The 22,957-nt window shown below is 51.7% G+C and overlaps 2 protein-coding genes across 4 annotated transcripts; both read right to left on the bottom strand.

The window, feature by feature from the left end:
* Positions 1-385: 385 nt before the first annotated feature.
* Positions 386-17,772, bottom strand: Acap1 (ArfGAP with coiled-coil, ankyrin repeat and PH domains 1). 3 transcript variants are annotated; one of them, XM_045131948.1, is made up of 23 exons: positions 17,175-17,216; positions 16,942-17,092; positions 16,450-16,507; positions 11,619-11,738; positions 11,181-11,234; positions 11,024-11,082; positions 10,583-10,766; positions 10,408-10,452; positions 10,201-10,296; positions 10,014-10,088; positions 9,814-9,923; positions 5,906-5,957; positions 5,716-5,816; positions 4,137-4,257; positions 3,851-4,062; positions 3,210-3,279; positions 3,037-3,131; positions 2,777-2,946; positions 2,040-2,212; positions 1,568-1,677; positions 1,364-1,474; positions 914-963; positions 386-626 (listed from the first exon to the last, which is right to left on the bottom strand). In XM_045131948.1, the coding sequence occupies exons 2-23, from the start codon at positions 16,986-16,988 to the stop codon at positions 526-528; spliced, it is 2,214 nt and encodes a 737-aa protein (XP_044987883.1). In that variant the 5' UTR covers positions 16,989-17,092; positions 17,175-17,216; the 3' UTR covers positions 386-525. The 3 variants fall into 3 exon arrangements, with proteins under 3 accessions (XP_044987883.1, XP_004669298.2, XP_044987884.1); XM_004669241.2 differs by lacking the exon at positions 16,942-17,092 and having other exon boundaries at positions 17,175-17,772; XM_045131949.1 differs by lacking the exon at positions 16,942-17,092 and having other exon boundaries at positions 493-681; positions 17,175-17,772.
* A 1,569-nt stretch (positions 17,773-19,341) lies between these two features.
* Positions 19,342-22,843, bottom strand: LOC101597652. Its single transcript, XM_004669173.2, has 7 exons — positions 22,341-22,843; positions 21,923-22,027; positions 21,743-21,814; positions 21,437-21,525; positions 21,088-21,339; positions 20,383-20,538; positions 19,342-19,612 (listed from the first exon to the last, which is right to left on the bottom strand). Exons 1-7 carry the CDS (start codon positions 22,841-22,843, stop codon positions 19,554-19,556), a joined length of 1,236 nt encoding a protein of 411 aa, XP_004669230.2. The 3' UTR covers positions 19,342-19,553.
* Positions 22,844-22,957: the final 114 nt, after the last annotated feature.

A 22,957-nucleotide genomic window follows, 5' to 3' on the forward strand; every position in this document is an offset into this window, starting at 1 on the left:
TCCCGGCGCCGCGCCAGCTTCCCCTGCAGGCCGCCTCCCACCCCACGCGGACAGCTTCCCTCCCGCCGGACCACTCTGGCCACGTCGCCTGAGTCCCAGAGCCCCGCCCGCCAGCTGCCTAGGGCTGGGGCTGCGGCCAAAGTGCCACCGCTCGAGAGTCGCCTCCTTTGTCACTTGCAGAATGCTAACCCGCACCCTGAATCACAGCGCATGACACCCTGCCAGGCTCCCAAAGTGGTGCCCAATAAATACACGGAGGGAAAAACAGCATAGACGTTAAAAAAAAAAAAAAACTTATTTACTTGAAAGAAAGAGAGAGAGAGAGAGGGTGGGCGTGTCAGGGCCTACAGGCGCCGCAAACAGACTCCAGAGCCACCTTGCGCATCTGGCTTTTGTGGGTCCTGAGGAATCGAACCTGGGTCCTTTGGCTTTGCAGGCAAGTGCCTTAACCGCTAATCCATCTCTCCAGCCCGGCATAGACATTTAATGGCGAGTGGACTAGGCAGGTAGAGGGAGGGCCTGGGATCAGAGAGTATGGAGGTCGTGGCTGCGACGGCTCAGCTTCTCCGGGTCGTCTGACGCCATGAGTGAGAAGTCTCGGAAGATGTCGAGATAGGTCTCATCTCCTGGTTGAGGCGGGGAGGGGGCAGAGGAGAGGCTGGCAGGCCAGATCGCTTGGTCCTGCCACGGGAGACCATCAGAGAGCAGGAATGGCAGGGACAGCGCTTGGAGCGTGGGGAGAGGGGTTCCTCGAGAGGCAAGGCGATTCCCTTTATTTCAAGGGGCATGTAGGTGCCCTCAACAGATGTTGAACACACAATGGCATTAGTGTCCTTGGACATGGGAGGACAGGTAAGCAAGGGTCAGAATTTCTGTATCCAGCCGAAGAGGGTGGTGATCGAGTGTACTTTACCTGCCTGACCTTGGGCCACATCAGCCTCTCTCATCTTTGCCAATCTTAACCTGAAGGGGGTGGGAATTTAGGAATGAATAGCTATAATTCATGATCCTTTACGCTGGATTTCATAAATATGTCTCCTCACTGACTAGTGCCTTAAAAACAAAAACTTTTCAGCAACTTGGTGCCCATGGCTCTCTAGATGAACTCCCACTTGCTCACCTGGCCTGCCTATGTTCCCACTCCATACCCAGTACACACTGGGAAGCGTCCTTCCTCTCCCGCTCCATACCCAATACACACTGGGAAGCGTCCTTTCTCTCCCGCTCCATACCCAGTACACACTGGGAAGCGTCCTTTCTCTGGCTTGACTGCCTCATCCTATACCCCACTGACCATAGTGTTATCCCGCCTCACTAGTAGACACTACAAGCACACTAAGAAGACCCCCTCAGGCATCCTCACAGGGTGACGATGTCAGCGTTGGCTGTTTCCATGGCAATGGTCAGAGGGTCCCTGCCTTCTGAGTCACGAGCCCCAAGATCAGCCCCCCTTTTCAGGAATAGGCAGGCAAGCCTGGAGAAGATAGCCAAGTTTAGCCACACCATTCCCTCTTCTTCAGCCTCCAGGAGGCTTCCTTCCCCTGGCCACCACCCCAGCTGCTCCTACCCTGTGTGGCCAAGAATGGTTGCGTGGTGGAGTGGCCCTCGGCCCGCACTGTCTGCTTGGTTCACATTCGCCCCGTTCTGGAGGAGAAACTCACAGGCCAGAAGAGAGTTCTGCGTGAAGTCAAGAAGGGAGTGGCATCTTCAGAGGTGGGTTTCAAAATGCTTTGGGGTGGGGTCAGTAAGAAGGTGCGAGTGTGGACTATGGTAACTGGGGTACATGAAGGTGGTACGTCTGGCTGTAGTGAGTAAAACCTGCTGCTATTCCTGTTATGCAGGTGAGACTGAGCCACAAGGAGATGGGTAGCTTGTGCAGTCTCCTCTAGTGGCGAATTCAAACTCAGGTTCAGAGCCTCCAACCATCTGTACTGCTTGTCTCTCCCTCCTTCTGGGGTGGGGCCCCCAGGGAGACTAAGGAGTAGGAGTCAGGAGGGGGAGTCGAGGGGCGTGGGTGGAGAGATCAGCATGGTTCTCACAGCAGCTGTGGCCTGGATCAGAGGGGTGGCATTCTCCTGACCCCCGTTGACCCAGTTGACATCAGCTCCATGGGCAAGGGCATCAGCCATGGTGGGAAGCGACAGAGGGTGTCCAGCAGCTCGGAACAGCAGGGCCCCAGGGTGCAGGCTCCCCAGATCATCAGAGGGGGACTCTGTTAGGAGGATTTAGTTCTGATAAAGGGGAGTCAGTGCTGCGTCTGGCAAGAAAACCTCCCACACAGTCCCTTGATGCTGCGGTGGGTTAGGCTACTTTCAGACTGCGAGGAGGCCTTTGTGACTCAGGACCATGGTGAGGAATGGAGCGGTAATGATGTACAGATGTGTCACTGTGAGCATGTGTGTGTGCAGAGGCCCAGGTGTGGGGGAGGGACAGTATCACTCACTGCATCCTGTCCAACCACCCTGACAACCTCAGCTCATACCTTTCTCTGCCCTGTCCTGCTTATACGTTTCCTCCCAGACCTTTGGAGAACCCAAGCTCGTCCCTGCTCCTGTCTCTTCCCATGCTCTAGCCGTCACTTACGTACCCCTTCCTGACTCCCTGCTACATGTTACTCCCCATGCTTAGTGCCACACCTCACTGTAACCCCCTGAAGCTGGTCTGCTCCCCCCAACTTCCCACAGGGGAAGTCCTGGGCCTCATATTCTGCACCCCTAAGGGGCCTGGCCCAGTGCTGAGCACTGCAGACGTTCAGTGAACCTAACCCAGTCTGTACCTGGCTTGGATCTGACACTCCCTGACTGGGGCCTGAGGGAAGGCTTTGGGGGCACAGGAGGATGTCCTCTTGGGGGCCCTCGACCACCTCTTCGCCCTCGAATCTCAGGGAGCTTGGTCAGAAACTTCTTCTCCACATATTTGGCATGAATCCAGGCTTCCTTTTCCTGCCTAGATATTGGGAGAAGAGGACAGTCTTCCCCTCTCACGTCCCTCTTCCCCCAGGAAGGGGAGCTCTGGGCACCTCCACTCCAGCCTCACCGTGAGCAGCTGGGCCCTGGCTTCTTCACTGCCATGGCCTCCACCCGGGCCTCGTAGATCTGGTTGATGACAACGTTGCCCAGCTCACACATAAGCTTCACAAAGAGAAAGGAGGGTGTGAGTGAGGATCACTCAGTGACCCTCAGTTCCTTGGCTTCCCCACCCCAAGTTACCTTCACTAGTTCTGGCTCCCAGGAGTCGAGGGTCAGTGAGCGGACTTTGGAGAAATGAACACCAAGGCTCCTGGAGGGCCAGAAGGGGGTTGGGTCATGCCCTCTATGGGCAGTAGCTTAGGGAGGAGGTGGTTGCTACTTGCCACCAGGCTGGCGTGGGGGCTGCGCAGAGGAGCAGGGCGGCAGGCGCTACATGGCCTTGACCTGATTCGGCCGGATCCGGTCCAGTCACCATCCCTTCTTCCTTCTTCCCTATGTTTCAACTGAATATTTCACGCTGTCTAGCCTGCTTACTTCATATTCCTTTGGCCTGAAACCCTCTTTGCATGCGATCTCCCTCTCCTCTATCATCACAGACTGGGAGTGGAGCCTTGTGGGTTTGCTAAGATCTCACAGCCTCTTCTGTCTCTAGGCTTCATTGGCTTTCCCACCCTCAGCAACTTAACCCATGCTTCCTCTGACCGAGCCAGTGAACTCCACCAGGAGCTCCCCCTCTTAGCTGAACCAGGCACATCTCAGCGCGCCCCAGGCACAGGCACAGGCTGGGCCGACGCCCGGTGCCCAGTGACAGACCACAGAGGGGAGGGAGGGGTCTGCAACAGGAAGAAGTGGGTCTTGTGCTTTGGGTCTTAGGGAATGACCTGTGGATGCCGGAGCACTGAATGCAGAGGGTGACCCCGAGGTTGATGCTGGCCCACTCCGGGGCAGGTTCCCTGCAGTCACAGCACTGGGCATTGCCATCTACACTTTGCACCTGGGCTGCCACATGCCCGACTCCTCCAGGCTCCCTTCCCCTGGCTGGCCCACCACAGCCAAGAGTGGCAGCGGAGCATAGAGCCAGGTGTCCTGAAGCCTGGTGGGACAGAGGAAGAAAGGATTACCAGGGGGACCTACGGTGAGAGGCCCTGCACCCACACACCAAGGTACCTGGCCCGGCCCTCGGGGGCTGTCAAGGTGGGCTTGGCTGAAGGCTGAGGCGATGCTATTCTGAACAGCACTGATCCACAACTGCAGGAGGGGCTCAGAGTCAGCCTGGAGGAGACAGGACCTGGGTGGGGGGTGAACAGGACAGGGTAGGGTGGTTCTGAGGCCTTGGGAGCCTGGTGGCAAAATGAACAGGCTGGAATTTAACTAGTATTCAATTGGTTCCAGTTACATAGATATTTATACCAGTAAGTAAGTAAGCAGGCTTCAGCCATTTCAATTTCCAAGAGTGTTCAATTAGCTGGGCATGTTGGCACATGCTTTTAATCCCAGCACTCAGGAGGCAGATATGCAAGGATCATTATGAGTTTGAGGCAGCCTGGACTATAGAGTGAGTTCCAGGTCAGCCTGGGCTAGAATGAGAACCTACCTTGAAAAACAAAAACAAAAACAAAAGCAAAAAAAAAAAAAAAAAAAAAAAGGCAGGGGTTGGAACGATGACTCAGTGGTCAGTAGTTAAAAGTACTTGTTTGCAAAACCTGACAACCTAGGTTCAATTTCCTAGTACCACATAAAGCCAGCTGCACAAAGTGGCGTCTGTATGTGAAGTTCGTTCACAGTGGCAGGAGGTCCTGGCACGTTCATACTCTCTCCTCTCCCTCCCTCTCTCTTTTCCTCTTTCCTCTCTCCTTGTGCCTCATTCTCTCTGACTCAAATATATATACATACATACATACAGACAGACAGATAGGTAGATATAGATATAGATATACAATTTTTAATATTTGTTTTTTTTTTTTTTGAGGCAGGGTCTCACTCTAGTTCAGGCTGACATGGAATTCACTGTATAGTCTCAGGGTGGCCTTGAACTCACAATGATCCTCCTACCTCTGCCTCCCATGTGCTAGGATCAAAGGTGTGTGCCACCACACCAGGTAAAGTATTTTTTTTAATTTGATTTATTTTTATTTATTTACTTGTAAGGAGAGAGAGAGAGAAGAGAGACAGAGAGAAAATAGGCATGCCAGGGCCTCTAGCCACTGAAAACAAACTCCAGATGCATGTGCCCCTTGTGCATCTGGCTTACATGGGTCCTGGGGAATTGAACCTGGGTCCTTTGGCTTTGCAAGCAAATGCCTTAACCACTAAGCCATTTCTCCAGCCCCAAGCAAAATATTTTTAAAAGAGTGTTCAACAAGTTACAGGAGATAACTGTTATAAAAGAGGCTTTGTGTTAGATTATTTTGCCCATCTGTATGCTAAGTGTTTCTAGCATGATTAAGGTAGGCTAAGGCTTATCTATTATGTCCAGTAGATTTTTGATATATTTTCAACTTATAATGAGCTCATTAGGAATGTAACCCCAGCCATAAGTGGAGGAAAATACCTACACTTCCACACCGACTGATAATATCCCCTAAATATTTCCCATCACCCCGTATCTCAACCTAGCCCCTCCTCAATCTAGTTACCAAAGGGTCAGGGCCTGGAACTGTATGACGGCCTCCACTTTGGCGGTCCTGCCTTTCTGGTTACTGAATATTCAAACACATCAGAGTATCACGCTGCAGACTGTACTCACTTGCTGGGGGACACGACCTCAAAGCAGAACCGCCTTTCTGAGTCTGGACAGAGCTTCACTGTACAGAGGCGAAGGTCATCCACTACCACAGTGACGGGGTCCTGACGGAAGGTGGTAAGCGGTCCAAGGTCCAGCCACAAGACCCAAAGGCTTAGCCTACCTGGAACCCAGGTAGCCCAGACCGACTCACCTTATATTTCTTCTGGTAAACCAGTTGGTTGTTCTGAATGGTGAACCAGCGTCTGGAGGAGGTGGAAGGAGTTATGGACATGAGCAGCCTTGGGATAGGGCTCGGGGAGGATGGAAGAGAGGCTGTGCCCTTTGCCCGTAAGCACCTTGCTGAGAGGGGACATTGCAGGTAAGTGTGGGCAGCTGTGCAGACTGGGACATCTAGAGAATGCTCTTCCTACGCCTTGGACAACCCAGATGTTTATGAAGATAACTTTCCAGCAGATGCCTGGAACATTGTTTCTGTTTGGCTTTGTTTCTGGAGACAGGATCTCATATAGCCTAGGCTGAGCTCTCACAAGATAGATAGCGGAGGATAACTTTGAAAGTGTGACCTTCTTGCCTCTACCACCCTAAGTGCTAGGATTACAGGCATATGCCACCATACCCAGCATTTTTTTTTATCTATTTGCACCTGTATGGGTGTACCAGGGTCTCTTGACACTAGAATTGAATACCTGTGTGACTGGTGAATTAAACCCAGGCCAGCAGGCTTTGCAATGCAAGCAAACACCTTTAGCTACTGAGCGCCATCCCCAGACCCAGAACCTTCTTTTCTTTTTCTTTCCCTTCTCTTTCCTTCCTTCCTTCTTTCCTCCCTCTCTCTCTCTCCCTTCCTTCCCTCCCTCTCCTTCCCTCCCTCTCTCTTTCTCTTTCTTTCTTTCAAGGTGGGGTCTAATCCTAGCCTGGGGGCTGACCTGGAACTGTGGTTAACCCACAGCAATCCTCCTACCTCAGAATCCCGAGTGCTGGGACTAAAGACTTGCATAACCACACTGACCTCCTTTTTTTCCAAGGTAGGTAGGGTCTCATTCTAGTTCAGGCTGACCTGGAATTCACCCTGTAGTCCTAGGGTGCCCTGGAACTCATGGCACTCCTACCACTGCCTACTGAGTACTGGGATTAAAGGTGTGCACTACCAAGAATGGCCGTTTTTTTGGGGGGGAGTTCAAGGTAGGGTCCCTCAGAGTGGCCTCAAACTTACAGTGATCCTTCCACCTCTGCCTCTGAGTGCTGGGATTAAAGGTGTGCACCACCACACCTAGCCTTTTAAAATAATTTTTATTAAATAACTTTTATTATTACAGTTGTGGCCAGTATTTGAGGAGATAGCATGCTAAATAGCTATAAGTGGCTATCTGTCAACTTGTATGGGCTAAAAACCTGTAAGAAAATGGTTAACATTTCTGGGTGTGTCATGAGGACATTTGTAATCAGTACTACTGCCATCATTTCTTGTTTGTTTGAGATAGGATCTTGTCATGAGCCCAACCTGGCCTAGAAAGAATTTCCTCTGTAGTCTGGACTGTCCTCAAATTTGTAATCCTCCTGCCTCAGGCTCCTGAGTGCTGGAATTATTCCAGGTTCATTAATACAATCTTTGACAATTGGAAGCATCTTGGAGGAGGGGCTCCATTTTCTAATTTGCACCAAGGTTCCTCATGAGCCCGTGGCAGGTCTGGAAGGGAAGCGGTCATATCAGGATATGTCGCCAAACTGTGTAAGGGTTCCCTTTTTTTTTTTTTTTCTCAGAGTAGTAGGTCTTGTAAATGTCCACAGGCCCTGGAGTGCCTCAGACCTTTCAACCCATACTTCTTCCCCCTTGTTCCCTCTAGGCCACAGTCTCCTCACTGTGTTTCAAATACCCCGGGTCTCAGGCTTTGGTGCTATGACTCTTCCTTCTACCTGCAACATTCTTCCCCCAGACAGCCTTAAAGTCTTGAATCAAAAGTTACTTTCAGGGCTGGAGAGATGGCTTAGCGGTTAAGCGCTTGCCTTTGAAGCCTAAGGACCCCGGTTCGAGGCTCGGTTCCCCAGGTCCCACATTAGCCAGATGCACAAGGGGGCGCACGTATCTGGAGTTTGTTTGCAGAGGCTGGAAGCCCTGGCGCACCCATTCTCTCTCTCTCCCTCTATCTGTCTTTCTCTCTGTGTCTGTCGCTCTCAAATAAATAAATAAATTAATTAATTAATTTAAAAAAAAGTTACTTTCAGGCAGGAAAGATGGCTTAGCAGTTAAGGCACATGGCTGTGAAGGCTAAGGACCCAGGTTCAATTCTCCAAGTCCCACGTAAGCCAGATGCACACAGTGGCACATGCATCTGGAGTTCCGTTGCAGTGGCTAGAGGCCCTGGTATGCCCATTCTCTCTCTCTCTCTTCCTCCTTCCCTCTCCACCATTCATAAATAAATAATAATAAACCTTTAAAATAAAGTTATTTTCAGAGCTGGAGAGATGGCTGAGTGGTTAAGGCCACTTGCCTGAAAAGCCTAAGGACCCAGGTTCAGTTCCCTAGTACCCATGTAAGGCAGATGCACAAGGTGGCACATGCCTTTAATCCCAGCACTTGGGAGGCAGAGGTAGGAGGATCGCTATGAGTTCGAGGCCACCCTGAAAATACAAAGTGAATTCCAGGTCAGCCTGTGCTAGAGTGAGATCCTACCTCAAAACACAAAAAACAAACAGGGCTGGAGAGATGGTTTAGTGTTTAAGCAATTGCCTGTGAAGCCTAAGGACCCGGTTCAAGGCTCGACTCCCCAGGACACACACATAAGCCAGATGCACAAGGGGGTACATGTGTCTGGAGTTCGTTTGCCATGGTGCACCCATTCTCTATTTATCTGCCTCTTTCTCTCTCTCTGTCAGTCCTTCTCAAATAAATAAATAAAAATTTTAAAAAGTCTTTTTTTTTCGGGGCTGGAAAGATGGCTTAGCAGTTAAGGCATTTGCCTGTGAAGCCCATGAAGTTGGGTTCAATTCCCCAAATCCACAAACACCAGGGGCGCACGCATCTAGAGTTCATTTGCAGTGGCTTGAGGCCTTGGTGCACCCATTCTCTCTCTCTCTCTTCCTCTGTCTGCCTCTTTCTCTCTCAAATCAATCAATCAATCAAATTTTTTTAAAAGTTACTTCCTGTCGGGTGTGATAGCACACACCTTTAATCCCAGGACTCTGTGAGGCACAGGTAGGAGAATCCCTGTGAGTTGGAGGCCACCCTGAGACTACATAGTGAATGCCAGGTCAGCCTGGGCCAGAGGGAGACCCTACCTCGAAAAACAAACACAAACAAAGATACAAAGATACTTCCTCTGCCAGCCATGGTGGCTTATACCTGTAACCTCAGCACTTGGGAGAAGGAAGTAGAAGCTATCAGGAGTTCAGAATCATTGTTGGATACATATTGAGTTTGAGGCCAGCCTGGACTACATGAGACTCTATCTCAAAAGGGGGGGGTGGCTTCAGGGTGTGGTGACACACACCTTTAATCCCAGCACTTGGAAGGCAGAGGTAGGAGGGTCGCTGTGAGTTCAGGGTCAGCCTGAGACTACACAGTAAATTCCAGGTCAGCCTGGGCTAGAGACCCCACCTGGACAAAAAATAAATAAAATCTTCTTGTCTACCCTCCTGGAGACTGGGACTACAGGGATGTGACACCTACCTCTTGGCACTATTGCTTTTCTTTTTTTAAATTTTTTATCCAACTTTTATTTATTCATTTGAGAGAGACAGACAGAGAAAGAGGCAGAGAAAAAGAGACAGACAGAATGGGCGCACCAGGGCCTCCAGCCACTGCAAACGAACTCCAGACGCATGCGCCCCCTTGTGCATCTGACTAACGTGGGTCCTGGGGAACCGAGCCTCGAACTGGGGTCCTTAGGCTTCACAGGCAAGCGCTTAACCGCTAAGCCTTCTCTCCAGCCCTTGGCACTATTACTTTTCAAAGCCAGCACACAATCTGCTTGGGTGGTGTGTGTATTGCCTCTTTGCTGACTGAACACTGGCTTTTCCTGGATGTGCTTAGCACACCGTACCCATCACCGCAAGGACAGTCAATGGGGCAGGCTTGTCCGAGCGCCTGTCTCTTCTCACCTGCTCCAGGTCTTAAATGCGTTGCTGGCGCGTTTGAAAAGATGTCCTTCCATGACTAGGCCACCAGGCCCCTCCTTCAAGCTTGGTTTTGGCTCTTCACCACCCAGCTCCTGGGGCACAAGGAGGTCAGAGACAACTGAGGTGGGCAGAGACTGAGGCCGTAAACCGTCTGTCTGCCAGTGGGCACAGCCAGCCCTCACCTTCTGTTTCAGCAGAACGTGTCTCTGTTCCATGTCTCTCTTCTCTCGTGCGGAATTCAAGACCAGCTGGTGCAACTGGGCATAGGAGGGGTAACTCAGATGTCAGCGTTCCCCTTGGCCAGGCCAGCAGCATCATCTTAGAGTACCCTAACCTCCCTGAACCATGGCCTGTTCTCTGGGGCCCTACCTGGGCCCCCAGCTCCTTGCGATACGGGGCCAGCTGGTTCAGTTCTTCATGGCCCTGCTGGAAATAGGTGGCCTGAGCCTCCACCAAACACAGCACCTGGGGACAAGGCGGATGGGGGCAGAGCTGAGGAAGGGTTCCCCTCCCTCTTCTCGTCTGTCAGCAGGTTCCTCCTCCCTCCTTTTGCCCTTACCACCAAGTGCAACTCACAAACTCCATGATGTCAAACTTCCTCTTGTCCTCAATCACGTTGATCTGAAGGCCCCAAAAGACCTTAATTCAGTCTTGACGTCCCAGCATCCCCTCCACTGCATCCCAAGGACTCCCCGGCCTCAGGGAGACACCCGAGGCCCTGGCACCCTGGAGGGCAGGCTGAGTTAGGCACCTGCAGGGCATAATCCAATGCTCGACCCTGGTACCCGGCTCGAGCAGTCCTCAGAGCAAGTCCCGCCTCTTCTGCCTCCTGGACACGCCGCCGGGGGACCTCTGCGTTGTGGGTGAGGGCAGCCTCCAGGTTCTCAGCCCCTTTCCAGAAATCTCTGCGGGCCTCTCGGAAACCCCGGAGACCTCTGGGAGCAGGAAGGATAACATGGAATCACACTTACATCCAGTAGAGAAATCCCAGGAGCGGGCCCTCCCATGTCCTTTCAGCTAGCCTGGGTACAGTGGGAAATCCCAGGGAATCCCTGGGATGGAAGGACAGCGATGGGGCCACGAGATGTCCCCCAGCCTCACAGCCCTTTCAACTGGGGAGGCCCTGTGTAATGGGAAGAGGACTGGAGGGTGGTTCTTTGGAAATAAGAGGCCTCCTTCCCTCCCATCTCACTCCTTGACCAGAGTCTGGATTTGCTGCTGCAGGGTATGTTGAGTGGCATCGAGAAGTTCCTGAGGGAAGCAGAAGTTGGCAAATGGGGGTCAGGATCATAGACGAGACGAGGCACTGCCTCACTGCCCCCCACCCCGGCCCCCATCCACCAACTCACTGCATAACTATCCAGCTTGTGGTTCAGGCTCACAGTGAATTTGTCCAAACACTCCTGGGCAAGACAAGACACACACACACACACACAGTATCAGGCATGGGAAAGCAGTGTCCTCCAAAATCTAGGCCCCCATCTACCTCACTTGTCCTGGATGACAGCCCAGTCCTGCTCTGGCCTGGACGCTGCGGCTGCTGAGCCAGTCCTCCACGTCCACAGCATGCTGTTTGGTTTTGTTTTATTTTCCCATGAGGAAGGGTCTCACTCTAGCCCAGGCTGTCCTGGAACTCCCTATGGAGTCTCAGGGTGGCCTTGAACTCATGACGATCCTCCTACCTCTTCCTCCCGAGTACTAGGATTAAAGGCGTGGGCCACCACACCTGGCCACAGCATCTGTTCATCCCAGATCCCGACCCATCCAGTTTTAGGCCCTCCACTTACCGCCATCATGGGCTCTGGTGGACCCAGGTGGGCCAGATCACAAATGCCAGAAATGAAGGAACGGCTGGCAGCAAGGTAATGGCGTCCACTTTCCAGGAGGCTGGTACCCAGCTTGAGGAGCTGGGAAAGAATGGGGGCAAGAGTCATGCCACCACGCCAGGCCCTGCCCCCACTGCTCTACTCCTGCCTTGTTCAGGGCTGCCTCCCTTCCCACTATCTTCCTGCAGCCTGGTGAGGCTCTCACCTACTGTGAACTCACCCATGAAGTGGTCTTGGTGTCCTGGCCCTTAGCCTCAGATGAAACTCCTTAGCCTGTCCCTTCCAGCCTGTCTCCAAAGCCACTGTCAGCTTTACCTCCAAAATAGGCTTTCCTGTCCACTTCTCTGCCCTGCCTACTTGCTTGAGTGAAGCTCTCCCCAGGAAATCCATCCTCCGGTACTGTCTGGCTGCCAGCATGAATTCTACCATGGCTCGGTTCAGTTCTGTCGTGTTTCTGTCTGGGGTTGCCCCATTCTGTGCTCACTAAACGTCCATTCCCTCATCAACATTAGCTAGTCACCTGGCCAGAGGGTTAGAGCCAAGTAGGATGCCAGGGTGTTCAACGGTCTATCCTATCAGGCCCCCACAATTGGCAAACAGAGGGTGTGATAAACCAGGCGCAGCTAACTAATGTGGGAGAGTCAGGTGTTCAGCCAAAACCTAGTTAGCCCTGATCCCTGGATCTCAGTGTCTGCAGTGCCAGAGCCACGTTACCCTGAAGCTAACACACTAGGATGAGGCGAGATCTGTAAATGTGGGCTGGAGGGATTGCTTAGTGGTTAAGGCGTTTGCCTGCAAAGCCAATGGGCACAGGTTTGATTCCCCAGGACCCACGTAAGCCAGATGCACAAGGTGGTGCATACATCTGGAGTTTGTTTGCAGTGGCTGGGGGCCCTGGCACACCCATTCTCTCTCTCTCTCTGACTCTCCCAAATAAATAAATTAAGCTTTTAAAAAAAAAAGATCTGGGGCTAGAGAAATTGCTTAGTGGTTAGGCGCTTGCCTGTGAAGCCTAAGGACACTGTTTCGAAGCTCAGTTCCCCATTACCCACATAAGCCAGATGCACAAGGGGGCGCATGCATCTGGAGTTCGTCTGCAGTGGCTGGAGGCCCTGGTGCACCCATTCTCTTTCTCTGCCTCTTTCTCTGTCGCTCTCAGTAAAAAAAAATAAAATAAATCTTAAAAAAAAAAAAAAAAGATTTGTAAATGCCCTTCACCTTGGCCCAGGGTGCAGGAGACCACAGGCAGTCTTGGACTCCCGATGTGTTCAGTGCTTTTTTTGCTAAATAACATTTTCTGGGGCTTATAGATGTTTCTGAGAAACATGACTTGAAAATGACTAGCAGTAGCCGTCAAAAAACTGAGATCTGGGTGAGACAGATTGTTCTTCAGTTACGTGAGCCAGACCCGAGGGGGTCTGGCTATGCAGGGTCATGTAAGTAAGCTGGTACAGCATGTAGGCCTGTAACCCCAGCCTGCTAAAGGGTGCAGAGACCAGGGAGTCACTCGGGCTCAGGGAGAAACAGCAGGCTCAGCTATCAGTAGAAGAAACTGGCTCAAAGTGAAAACCCGCTTACAGTGCCTGGAGTTTGTCTGCAGTGGCAAGAGGCCATGAGGCGAGGTGGCGCACACCTTTAACCCCACACCCGGGAGGCGAAGGTAGGAGGACTGACATGAGTGTGAGGCCATCCTGAGACTACATGGTGAATTCCAGGGCAGCCGGGCTAGAGCCAGATTCCACTTCGAATAATCGGAAAACAAAACAACCAGAACAAAAAAAAAAAAAAAAAAAGGAAAAATAGGTCCTGGTGTGCCCATTCTATCTCTTTCTCTCTGCTGGGTGTGGTGCCACATGCCTTCAACCCTAGCACTGAGTAGGGTGGATCGCCACGAGTTCGAGGCCACCCTGAGATTCCATGGTGGATTCCAGGTCAGCCTTGGCTAGAGTGAGACCCTACCTCGAAAAAACAAAAACAAAAACAAACCCATCTTCTGCTCTGGCAACCGCAGGCGATCGCCCCCTGCCCTGCCACCGGCAAGCATGTGGGGCATCACAAGGGCGCATACACGTGCATACGCCACACATACATTTTACAGATACATATACACACAAGTCCCCATCCCCCACCAAAAAAAAAAAAAAAAAAAAGAAAACTAAGATCAAATCTTATCAGTCAGTGACAAGGGGACAAAGATGGTCACAACTCAGAGTGTGGATCCATCTTGGTTTTTCTGTTGTTGTTGTTGTTTTTGTTTTTGTTTTTTGGGGTGGTGTCTCACTGTACCCCAGACTGACCTGGAATTCACTATGGAGTCTCAGGGTGGCCTCGAACTCAAGGTGACCCTCCTACCTCTGCCTCCCAAGTGCTGGGATTAAAGGCGTGCGCCACCGCGCCACGCTTCCATCTAGATTTTGTATACCAGACCCCCTCTATCTTATAGGAGTAAGTACCTTTTATAAGACTAAACTAGTAACAAACTAGTACAGCTATACAATAGTACTCAGCAAAAAAGAAGAAGAAACTTGGTACACACAACAATTTAGACTTCAAGGGAGAGTAAGGTGGGAGGGAGGGAGAGAGATAGCCTGGGCTAGAGAGAGTCTCTATCAGGAGTTCTAGGTCAGCCCAGGCAACATAGTGAGTCCTCTATAGCAAAAATAAATAAATAAATATGTATATATATATATAAATTACTACATATATACAATATATATACAGAATAATATATATTATATATAATAATTGTGTGTGTATATATATATGTATGTGTGTGTGTGTATATATATACATACACACAATTAATTACTCCCTAGCCTACTCCTCCCTTGGCCATGTACTATAAGAGAGAATATGAACTGGTCACCTATTAGCTTTTTTTGTTTGTTTGCTTATTTTGGTTTTTTGAGGTAGGGTTCACTCTAGCTCAGGCTGACCTGGAATTCATGTAGTCTCAGGGTGCCCTCGAACTTATGGCTGGGATTAAAGGCATGCGCCACCATGCCCAGCTCACCTATTAGCTTTTAAGCCCTGGTATGGGAACTGGGAGCTGTGCAAAACTAAAACACAAAAGCCTCACAGGGCATTTATATGGTAGTGAAGGTCAATAGACAAGAAACAAATAAGCAGGAGCACCAGAAAGACACGAAGGTGACTCCCCAGCGATCCACTTCCTTGTATGAGCCCCACTCGAGGGAGAGCAAGACCTGGGGCTTGCTTCAAACAAGCAGATACGACAAAGGTAACAGGAAGGCCCTCCCGTGAAGATGCCGCAGCATGTGCTGTGGGGCTGGGTGGTGTGCCCATGGCCACCTTATGGTATCTCTTGACCTCTTGCTAACATACGCAAAAAAGGTTTGAAGAAGGCAAAAAGCAGCAGGGAAGGTGCCGTGATGCCACGGGTCCTTGGAGAGGGCCAGCCTCACGGCAGGGACCTGTAACTGCCCTCAAAAGCTGCGTGTGCCAACAGTCACACGATGTTGGAACAAAGTCTCAGGCTTCAGAGGGGACTGCAACCACAGCCGAGACTTTCGCTCCAGTCCGGGAGACCCTCAATGGAGGAATGGCTAAGCACTGCCTAGACTCTTGACCCACAGAAACTAGCAAATGAGGGCTGAGGAGATGGCTTGGCAGTTGAGGTACTTCCTGCAGAGCCTACCGACCGGAGTTCAGTTCCCCAGGTACCCAGGTAGAGCCAGATGCATAGACTGGCACATGCATTTGGAGTTCATTTGCAGTAGCTGGAGGCCCTGGCACACCCATTCTCTCTGTTTCTCTCTTCTAGCTGTGTTTACAAATAAATAAATGAAAAAGAAACTAGCAAATGAGTACTATTTCTTGACACCAATTTTGTGACAATTTGTTAAATAGCAACAGAAAACTAATATAGCAAGTATATATATGTCAAGTCAGAGAGATGAACATTTTAGAGAAAAAATAACAGTAAGGGGAATGGGAATGTATGTGTGTGCACATGGGTGTGTGTGTAAGTGCGCATGAGCACTCAAACAAGTGACTCTAGCTCCCAAAATACTTTCTACCCTACAGTTAGCTTCTTCTTTTAAAATTTATTTACATGGGAGGAGGCAAGCCAAGGTCTCTTTGGAATCCTACAAGTGAACACCATATATATGTGCCACTTTTTCTGTCTGGCTTTATTTATTATTATTATTATTATTATTATTATTATTATTATTATTATTATTTTGGTTTTCGAAGTAGGGTCTTGCTCTAGTCCAGGCGACCTGGAATTCATTATGTAGTCTCAGAGTGGCCTCAAGCTCATGGAGATCCACCTACCTGTGCCTCCTGAGTGCTGGGATTAATGGTGTGCGAAACCACACCCGGCTTATTTATTGTTTTTTTGAGGTGGGGTCTCGCTCTAGCCCAGGCTGACCTGGACTAGACTATGTAGTCTCAGGGTGGTCTTGAATTCTCAACTCTTCCAAGTGCTGGGATTAAAGATGTGCGCCACAATGCCTGACTGTCGTGTCTGGCTTTATGAAATTGAACCCAGGCCAGCAGGCTTTGCAAGTAAGTGCCCTTAACTGTTGAGCCACTTCCCCTCCCTCCCCCTTTCTGAGACTCACACTATGTAGCCTAGGCTGGCCTCATAGTTATAGCAATCCTCATGCCTAAGCCTCCAGAACTCCAGGATTACTCGTGTGAGCCAACGTGCCCAGCACCGTTAGCTTCCAATAACCCTGGAATTCATTCCCGGTCTCCAGCTTTCTCCTTGGACTCCCCTCTCATTCCAACCCAAGCCTGGGTCATCTCTCCATGGCAGGGTCACCTTTTCCAGATGGATCTCCAGTTCTGACACGTCAGCTTCCACCAGCTCGATAGAGGCTCTGGAAAGAAGGGACAGGCCATGGGAACAGAGCTTAGGTCCTCTGGGTCTGTCTGCCTCCTCAGGGTCAGGGTTGGGGTCATCAGGGAGCGAGTGTGGAGAATACTAAAGCATTGAGAAGGACCCTTCCCCTCCTGTTCTGGCTCTCACACTCTACGCTTCTACTGCGATCACAGCTACCCAGCACCCCAGACAGGAAGAGAAGAGGTGGATGTGGTCAGGGGAGGAAGTTGCTATCCACCCCAGGGCAGGTGCTGGGGGAGGGGCAAGGGTCCCAGAGATGGGGAGGAAGGAATGCCAGTTAAAGGCCAGATGGCGCAGTTAGAGGCAGTGTGTGGAGAGCATTTAAGGGCCCCGGGTTGATTTTTTTCTGCTGGCTTGTATTTTTTGAAACAGGGTCTCACTCTCTGTGGTCCAGCTTGGCCTGGAACTCACAGCAATCTTCTTGCCTCAGCCTTGTGAGTTGCTGGGATTCCAGGCATGAGCCCTGTCTGGCTTGAGAGTCCTGCTTTAATAGCAGAGGTATGACTTTGGCCCACCAGCTCCCTCTGGTCTTGGAGGCGTACTCCCCAGAGGGAGGTCTGGCCTGGAGAAGGAGGTACGTGCATTGTGTGTTAAGGGGTGCTGGGCTTTCCCGTTCCGAGCCCACTGGACCTGCACACACTTACCGGAAGCGGGGTGAATCCTTGAGACACTCTTCTAGATCCAGCTTGACCGTCATCTCAGGTAGACTGCTGTGGCCCAGGGGCCCTGGGTGCTGGGCAGTGGGGAGGCAGGTGGAAGCACTCCCTAGACCCCAGGAGGAGTGTTGAGGAAGGAGAGTCCTCGTTCAGGTGGGACCCGGCTTTGCAATTCTTTCCCCAAGGGAAAGAGGCTGCTGAAGAGATCGCACCCTACCACTTCCAGGCAGCCCGAGGAGGGGCGGGGTGGGGCCTGGGCAGAGGGGTGCTGAGGTCAGAGCAGCCGCAGCCCCACCCCCAGAGACTCTGCTGTCGCCTTCCTCCCTGGGACCCTGTCTTTCTCTTTCTTTCTCCTTTGGTGATTGGATTTTGGAGCCTGATGATCTGGATTCAAATCCAGTCTCTAACACTTAAGACTTTGTGTGACCGTGGGAAAATTCTCTGGTTTCCTCATCTGGAAGATTAGATGAATGTTGTTACAAGAATAAAAGATGAAAGCCGGCCATGGTGGCACACGCCTTTCATCCCAGCACTCGGGAGGCAGAGGGAGGCAGAGGTGGGAGGATCACTGTGATTTCAAGGCGTCCCTGAGACTACATAGTGAATTCCAGGTCACCCTTGGCTACAGTGAGACCCTACCTCGAAAAACTAAACAAGAAAGAAAGAAAGCAGGCAGGCTGGAGAAATGATTTAGCGGTTAAGATGCTTGTCTGCAAAGCCAAAGAACCCAGGTTCAATTCCCCAGGACCCAAGTAAAGCCAGATGCACATGGTGACGCAGGCAGCTGGAGGTCCTGGTGTGCCCATTCTCTTTCTGTCTGTCTGCCCCTCTCTCAAATAAATAAATATTTTTTAAAGTGCATGGCGTGGTGGTGCACACCTTTAATCCCAGCACTCGGGAGACAGAGGTAGGAGGATTACCATGAGTTCAAGGCCACCCTGAGACTACACACTGAATTCAAGGTCAGCCTGGGCTAGAGCGAGACCCTACCTCGAAAAAAAAAATTTTAGAAAGAAAGAAAAAAAGATGGTGATACTAGCCAAATTATGGTGATTAATTATCTCAAATATTGTCATCAGAGCCAGGTGTAGTGGCACATGCCTTTAATCCCAACACTTGGAAGGCAGAGGTAGGAGAATCACTGTGAGTTCAAGGCCACCCTGAGACTACATAGTAAATCCAGGTCAGCCTGGCCTGGAGCAAGATCCTACCTCGAAGAAAAAGAAAATTATCATCCTGTTCCAGCTTGGATCTTCTGAAAAGCCTAGGTTTTGTTTTGCTTTGAAAAATGATCTCACCGGGCTGGAGAGATGGCTCAGCAGTTAAGGTATTTGCCTGCAGAGCCTAACTACCTGTTCCATTTCCGGGTACCACATAAAGCCAGATGCACAAAGTAGCACATATATCTGAAGTCTGTTTGCAGCAAGTGGAGGGTGTGCCCATTCTCTCTGTCTCTCTTCTCTCTCTTTCTGCTTGCAAATAAATAAAAATATTTTTTTAAAAAAGAAAAAGAGAGCTGGCCGTGGTGGCATACGCCTTTAATCCCAAACACTTGGAGGCAGAGGTAGGAGAATTGCTGTGAGTTCAAGGCCACCCTGAGACTACAAAGTGAATTCCAGGTCAGTCTGGGCTAGAGAAAGAAAGAAAGAGAAAGAAAGAAAAAGATAGTTGGAGAGACGGCTTAGTGTTTAAGGCATTTGCCTGCAAAGCCAAAGGACCCAGGTTCAATTTCCTAGGACTCATGTATGCCAGATGTACATGGTGGTGCATGTGTCTGGACTTTGTTTGCTGTGGCTGGAGGCCCTGGCACATCCATTCTCTCTGTCTCTCTGCCAAATAAAATATTTTTTTTAAAAAAAAAAGAAAACCAGGCATGGTGGCACACACCTTTAATCCCAGCACTTGGGAGGCAGAGGTAGGAGAATTGCCATGAGTTCGAGGCCACCCTGAGACTACAGAGTGAATTCCAGGTCAGCCTAGACTAGAGTGAAACCCTACCTCGAATAAACAAAACAAAACAAACAGAAGAAGAAGGAGAAAGAAAGGGATATGGGAAGGAAAGGGAAGGGAAGGGAGGAGAGGGGAGGGGAGGGGAGGGGAGGGGAGGAAAATGGGGAGGGGAAGAGGAGGGGAGGGGAGGGGAGGGGAGGGGAGGGAGGGGCTTGAGTCCTGTCCCTTGGGCTACTCCCAGCTTCCTCTCCTGTGCTGTGCTTTCTGGTTCCTTGTGTGTGAACTCTTCCTATGCTCCTTGACAGAGCAGGCCTAGCCTGGGCACCAAATTACAGCACCCAGATGCCTGCTCTTCTCTTTATTATCCGCCTGTGGGGCGGCAAGAGCAGGAGGTTGTCCTCAGCCCTCCATAGCTGGCTACAGTTTCCATGGCCTTGGTTCCTCTTCCCGAGTCCACTGCAGCCGCAAGGTTTCATCTGCAGAGAAGAGGTTAGGCCAGTGGCGTTCCTGCAGCATGAGCTCTTGCCTGTGTGACCCTCCAGACTTTCTAGAACCTACCCATTTAGCCCGTCTCCCTCCCTGGCTAATATATGTGGCATGGGGAGAGCCAAGGGCTGGAGAGACGGCTTAGCAGTTAAGCACTTGCCTGTGAAGCCTAAGGACCCCAGTCAGAGGCTCGATTGCCCAGGACCTATGTAAGCCAGATGCATAGGGTGGCGTACGCATCTGGAGTTCGTTTATAGTGGCTGGAGGCCGTGGTGCACCTATCCTCTCCCTCTCTCTCCCTCTCTCCCTCTTTCTCTCTCTCTCTCTCTGCCTCTTTCTCTCTCTGTCTGTCACTCTCAAGTAAATAAGTAAGCAAGGAAGAGGCATGGAGACAGGGAGTGGGACGAGCCGGAAGGTGTTCCCAATCCTTCCTGATGCCTCTGCTCTACAATGCGGGCCTCGGACTCCTTTCCCTCCTATGGCTGGGGGGCTGGCCTAACAGGGCTTAGGAGCTGGGAGCTTGCCCAGAGCCAGGCTCAGGGTGAGGGCAGTGTGTGCCCTCACCGGGCTGCAGTGATTTCACTGTCACGGCCAGGGCCTACTCAAGGTCTCTGACACCCAAAGGAGCCTGTGGCGCTTATGTGATCCTCAGCACCCCGAGCCCAGCAGTGAAAGCATCGGGGCGAAGGGTGGGGCCCCTCACAGCTGCCGGTCGGTCAGTCGGTCCTCCCACCCTCAGGCTGTCCTCCCCAGTCCTCACTGTCCTGCTGCTCATCCGTGTCCTCTTCGGGCTCTGGCTGGGAGCAGGACCTCAGGTATCTGCTTTCGCTGTAATATTCCTTGTGCTGCAGATCCATCTGATCCAACACCTTCGGGGCCGAAGCCGCTGGGAACTGATTTCTGTAGGCACAGGCAGCTGAGAAATCACCCCAAACAGTGTGAGCCTGTGACCACCTACTGTGTCCAGGAATCTTAGGTGTGCATAGTGCCAAGTTCAAGTCCCACATTCCCATCTCACTTACTAGCCCCCTGTGAGAAAGTCCTTAGCGATGCCCTTCCCTCCCTGGCACCCTTAGGTTTTCTGTTTGTCACCAGCCTGCCACCTTTGGTAGTCACCCTGAGCAGAGGCTCAACTCCAGCTGTCTCCTTTTTCCCTGGGGTCACCTCTAAACCCTGCTTCCCCTACCAGGCAGCAGGGCTGTGGGCCAGCGACTGCTCCACAGTGAGGAACAGGAAGCCCAAGAGGATTTTACAAAAGGCAGCAACACTTTTAATGCCAGCACTCTGGAGGCAGAGGTAGCAGGAGCTCTGTGAGTCCCGGGCCAGCCTGGGCTAGTGTAAGACCTCCACCACAACAACACAAAGCAGTCTGCAACAGAGAAAGTCTAAGAGAAGCATGGGCTCTGGAACACGCTCTTGTGCACAACTCTCTTCAGACCCTGGGGACCCCCCCCCCATCACTAACCCCTGGTGTCTAGGGCCTGGCTGTCAGTCACCAGGCCAGTCTCATTTTTGACTCCTCTGGCCAGTCTTCCTGCCCAGCCTCTCTCTGAAGTCCTAGGCATCGGGTCCATCCTCCCGCCTTGGATCTCGCTGCTGCCGCTGGCACTGGCCCCGCTACTATCCTCCGCATTGGCCAGAGGCAGGTTTTTCTGGGCCTTGAGAAACTTCCCTTCGTTGTAGTGTGTCTTTCGGTGCTTTTCAAAATCACTGAAGTCTGTGGGCCAGTGTGAGAGCTTGGCTTTCCCTCCAGACTCTCACTGAAGGTCCACTCCACCTCCCTCTTAACATTTGGTGCACAGCCTCCATCTCACATGTCTTGGAAAAGTTGTCTGTAGCCTCTGAGTTTGTCTCATCGCCATACTGAAGGACCTTGGGGAGGAAGCTGTCCATTTTTGCAAACCTGAGGGGAAGGGAGACCAGCTGGGACGCAGAAGAGAGAAAACAAAGGGGGCATGTAGGTAGGATCAAGCTGGTTGATGCCCTCAGATCTGTCTTGGCTAGGCCTAAAGAAAGTAATTCTCATTTAGGAGTTCAAAAGCACACTACCTCAGAGTTCAAGGGTGTTCGGTTTGGTGGGGGGGAGGCACAGCTCAACTGATCTATGACAGGACTCTCACCTCTCTGCCAGTAGCTCAGGAGTCACCTTGAGGGAGTATTCTGCAGACAGGTCCTCATCACTGCCCTGCAGCCTGGAGAGAAGGAAGCAATATTGCGGAAGGCTGTCTGCCTCTCCCTCCCCTCCAGGTTCTTCTGTTAGAAGGGGGATGTAGGCTGAAAAGCCAGGGCCGAAGGGCTACCTGTGGTAGGGGGTGTTGGGTTCATCCACCTTCTTAAGGCCATAGTCCTTGTCAGCCGGGTGGTAGGTGGCCAAGATATTCATCTCGTCCCAGTGCTGAGCCTTCCTAAGGCGAGGGCACACAGCAAGGGAAGAGGACGCTTTCTCAGGACCATTTCCTTACAGTCCTCCCTCATTCTCCTATGCTTGTGGAAAAACCCTCACAACTCTTTGGAGAAGCTAGGGATTGGGCCACACACACAATGATCATAATACTAAACGGCCAGGATTTCTGGGACATCTGCTGCCCTCCCCCCAAGTTATGAAACCTCAGATTTCCCACCTAACTGCCTTAATCTGCTCTCATGCCAAGTTCTCAGGACTCTGTCCCTTCGCTCATGTTTCTGTCCCCAGTACTCCCCCAGCTGTGGACTGCTTACTTCTCCTTACTAGGGTATTTCTGCATCAAAACCGAACCGTTGTTTTTTAGGATGCTCCGGGGATGGGCCTCATAGTTGTGGGGGTGCAAGCAAGTTGACCTGGAGCTTGAATTGTACCCCGAGTTGTACACCTTACACTCCGCGGGCCCAGGGCTGGACCCACTGGTTCCTGGGCAGGGAACGCTGAATCCACCAGAGGAGGTGTAGGACCCAAGGCTGTGGTCCACAACCTCCCCTACGTGCCGACTAGGCCCGGAAGCCTGGGCCACTGTCCCCGCAGAGGGTCGGCTAGAGCCGGGACTGCGAGTTACAGGGTTCCAGGACTGCAAGGGAGGCCCAGAGCCGAGAACCGAGGCTCCGCTGGAGGGCAGCTCGGTGTCTGCCCCGGCACCTCCGAGCCCTCGGGGATCCCTCCGGATCGCCTCTCCGGGCAATGCCACCCTGAGACCGCTAGCAGCTGCCGGGGACTCTGGCTGCTCCAGGGCCCCACCTGGACGCCACATCCCGCGCAGTTCCCAGGCCTGGTCCCCACCACGGTGGGGTGGGTGGAGGGGGTCCCTCCTTTCCCCAATTGTCACAAATACTTTCTTTGTCTCTGGGATTTGCTCCCTCCCTTC

This window comes from Jaculus jaculus, chromosome 12, assembly GCF_020740685.1.
Source record: "Jaculus jaculus isolate mJacJac1 chromosome 12, mJacJac1.mat.Y.cur, whole genome shotgun sequence".
NCBI lineage: Eukaryota > Metazoa > Chordata > Mammalia > Rodentia > Dipodidae > Jaculus > Jaculus jaculus.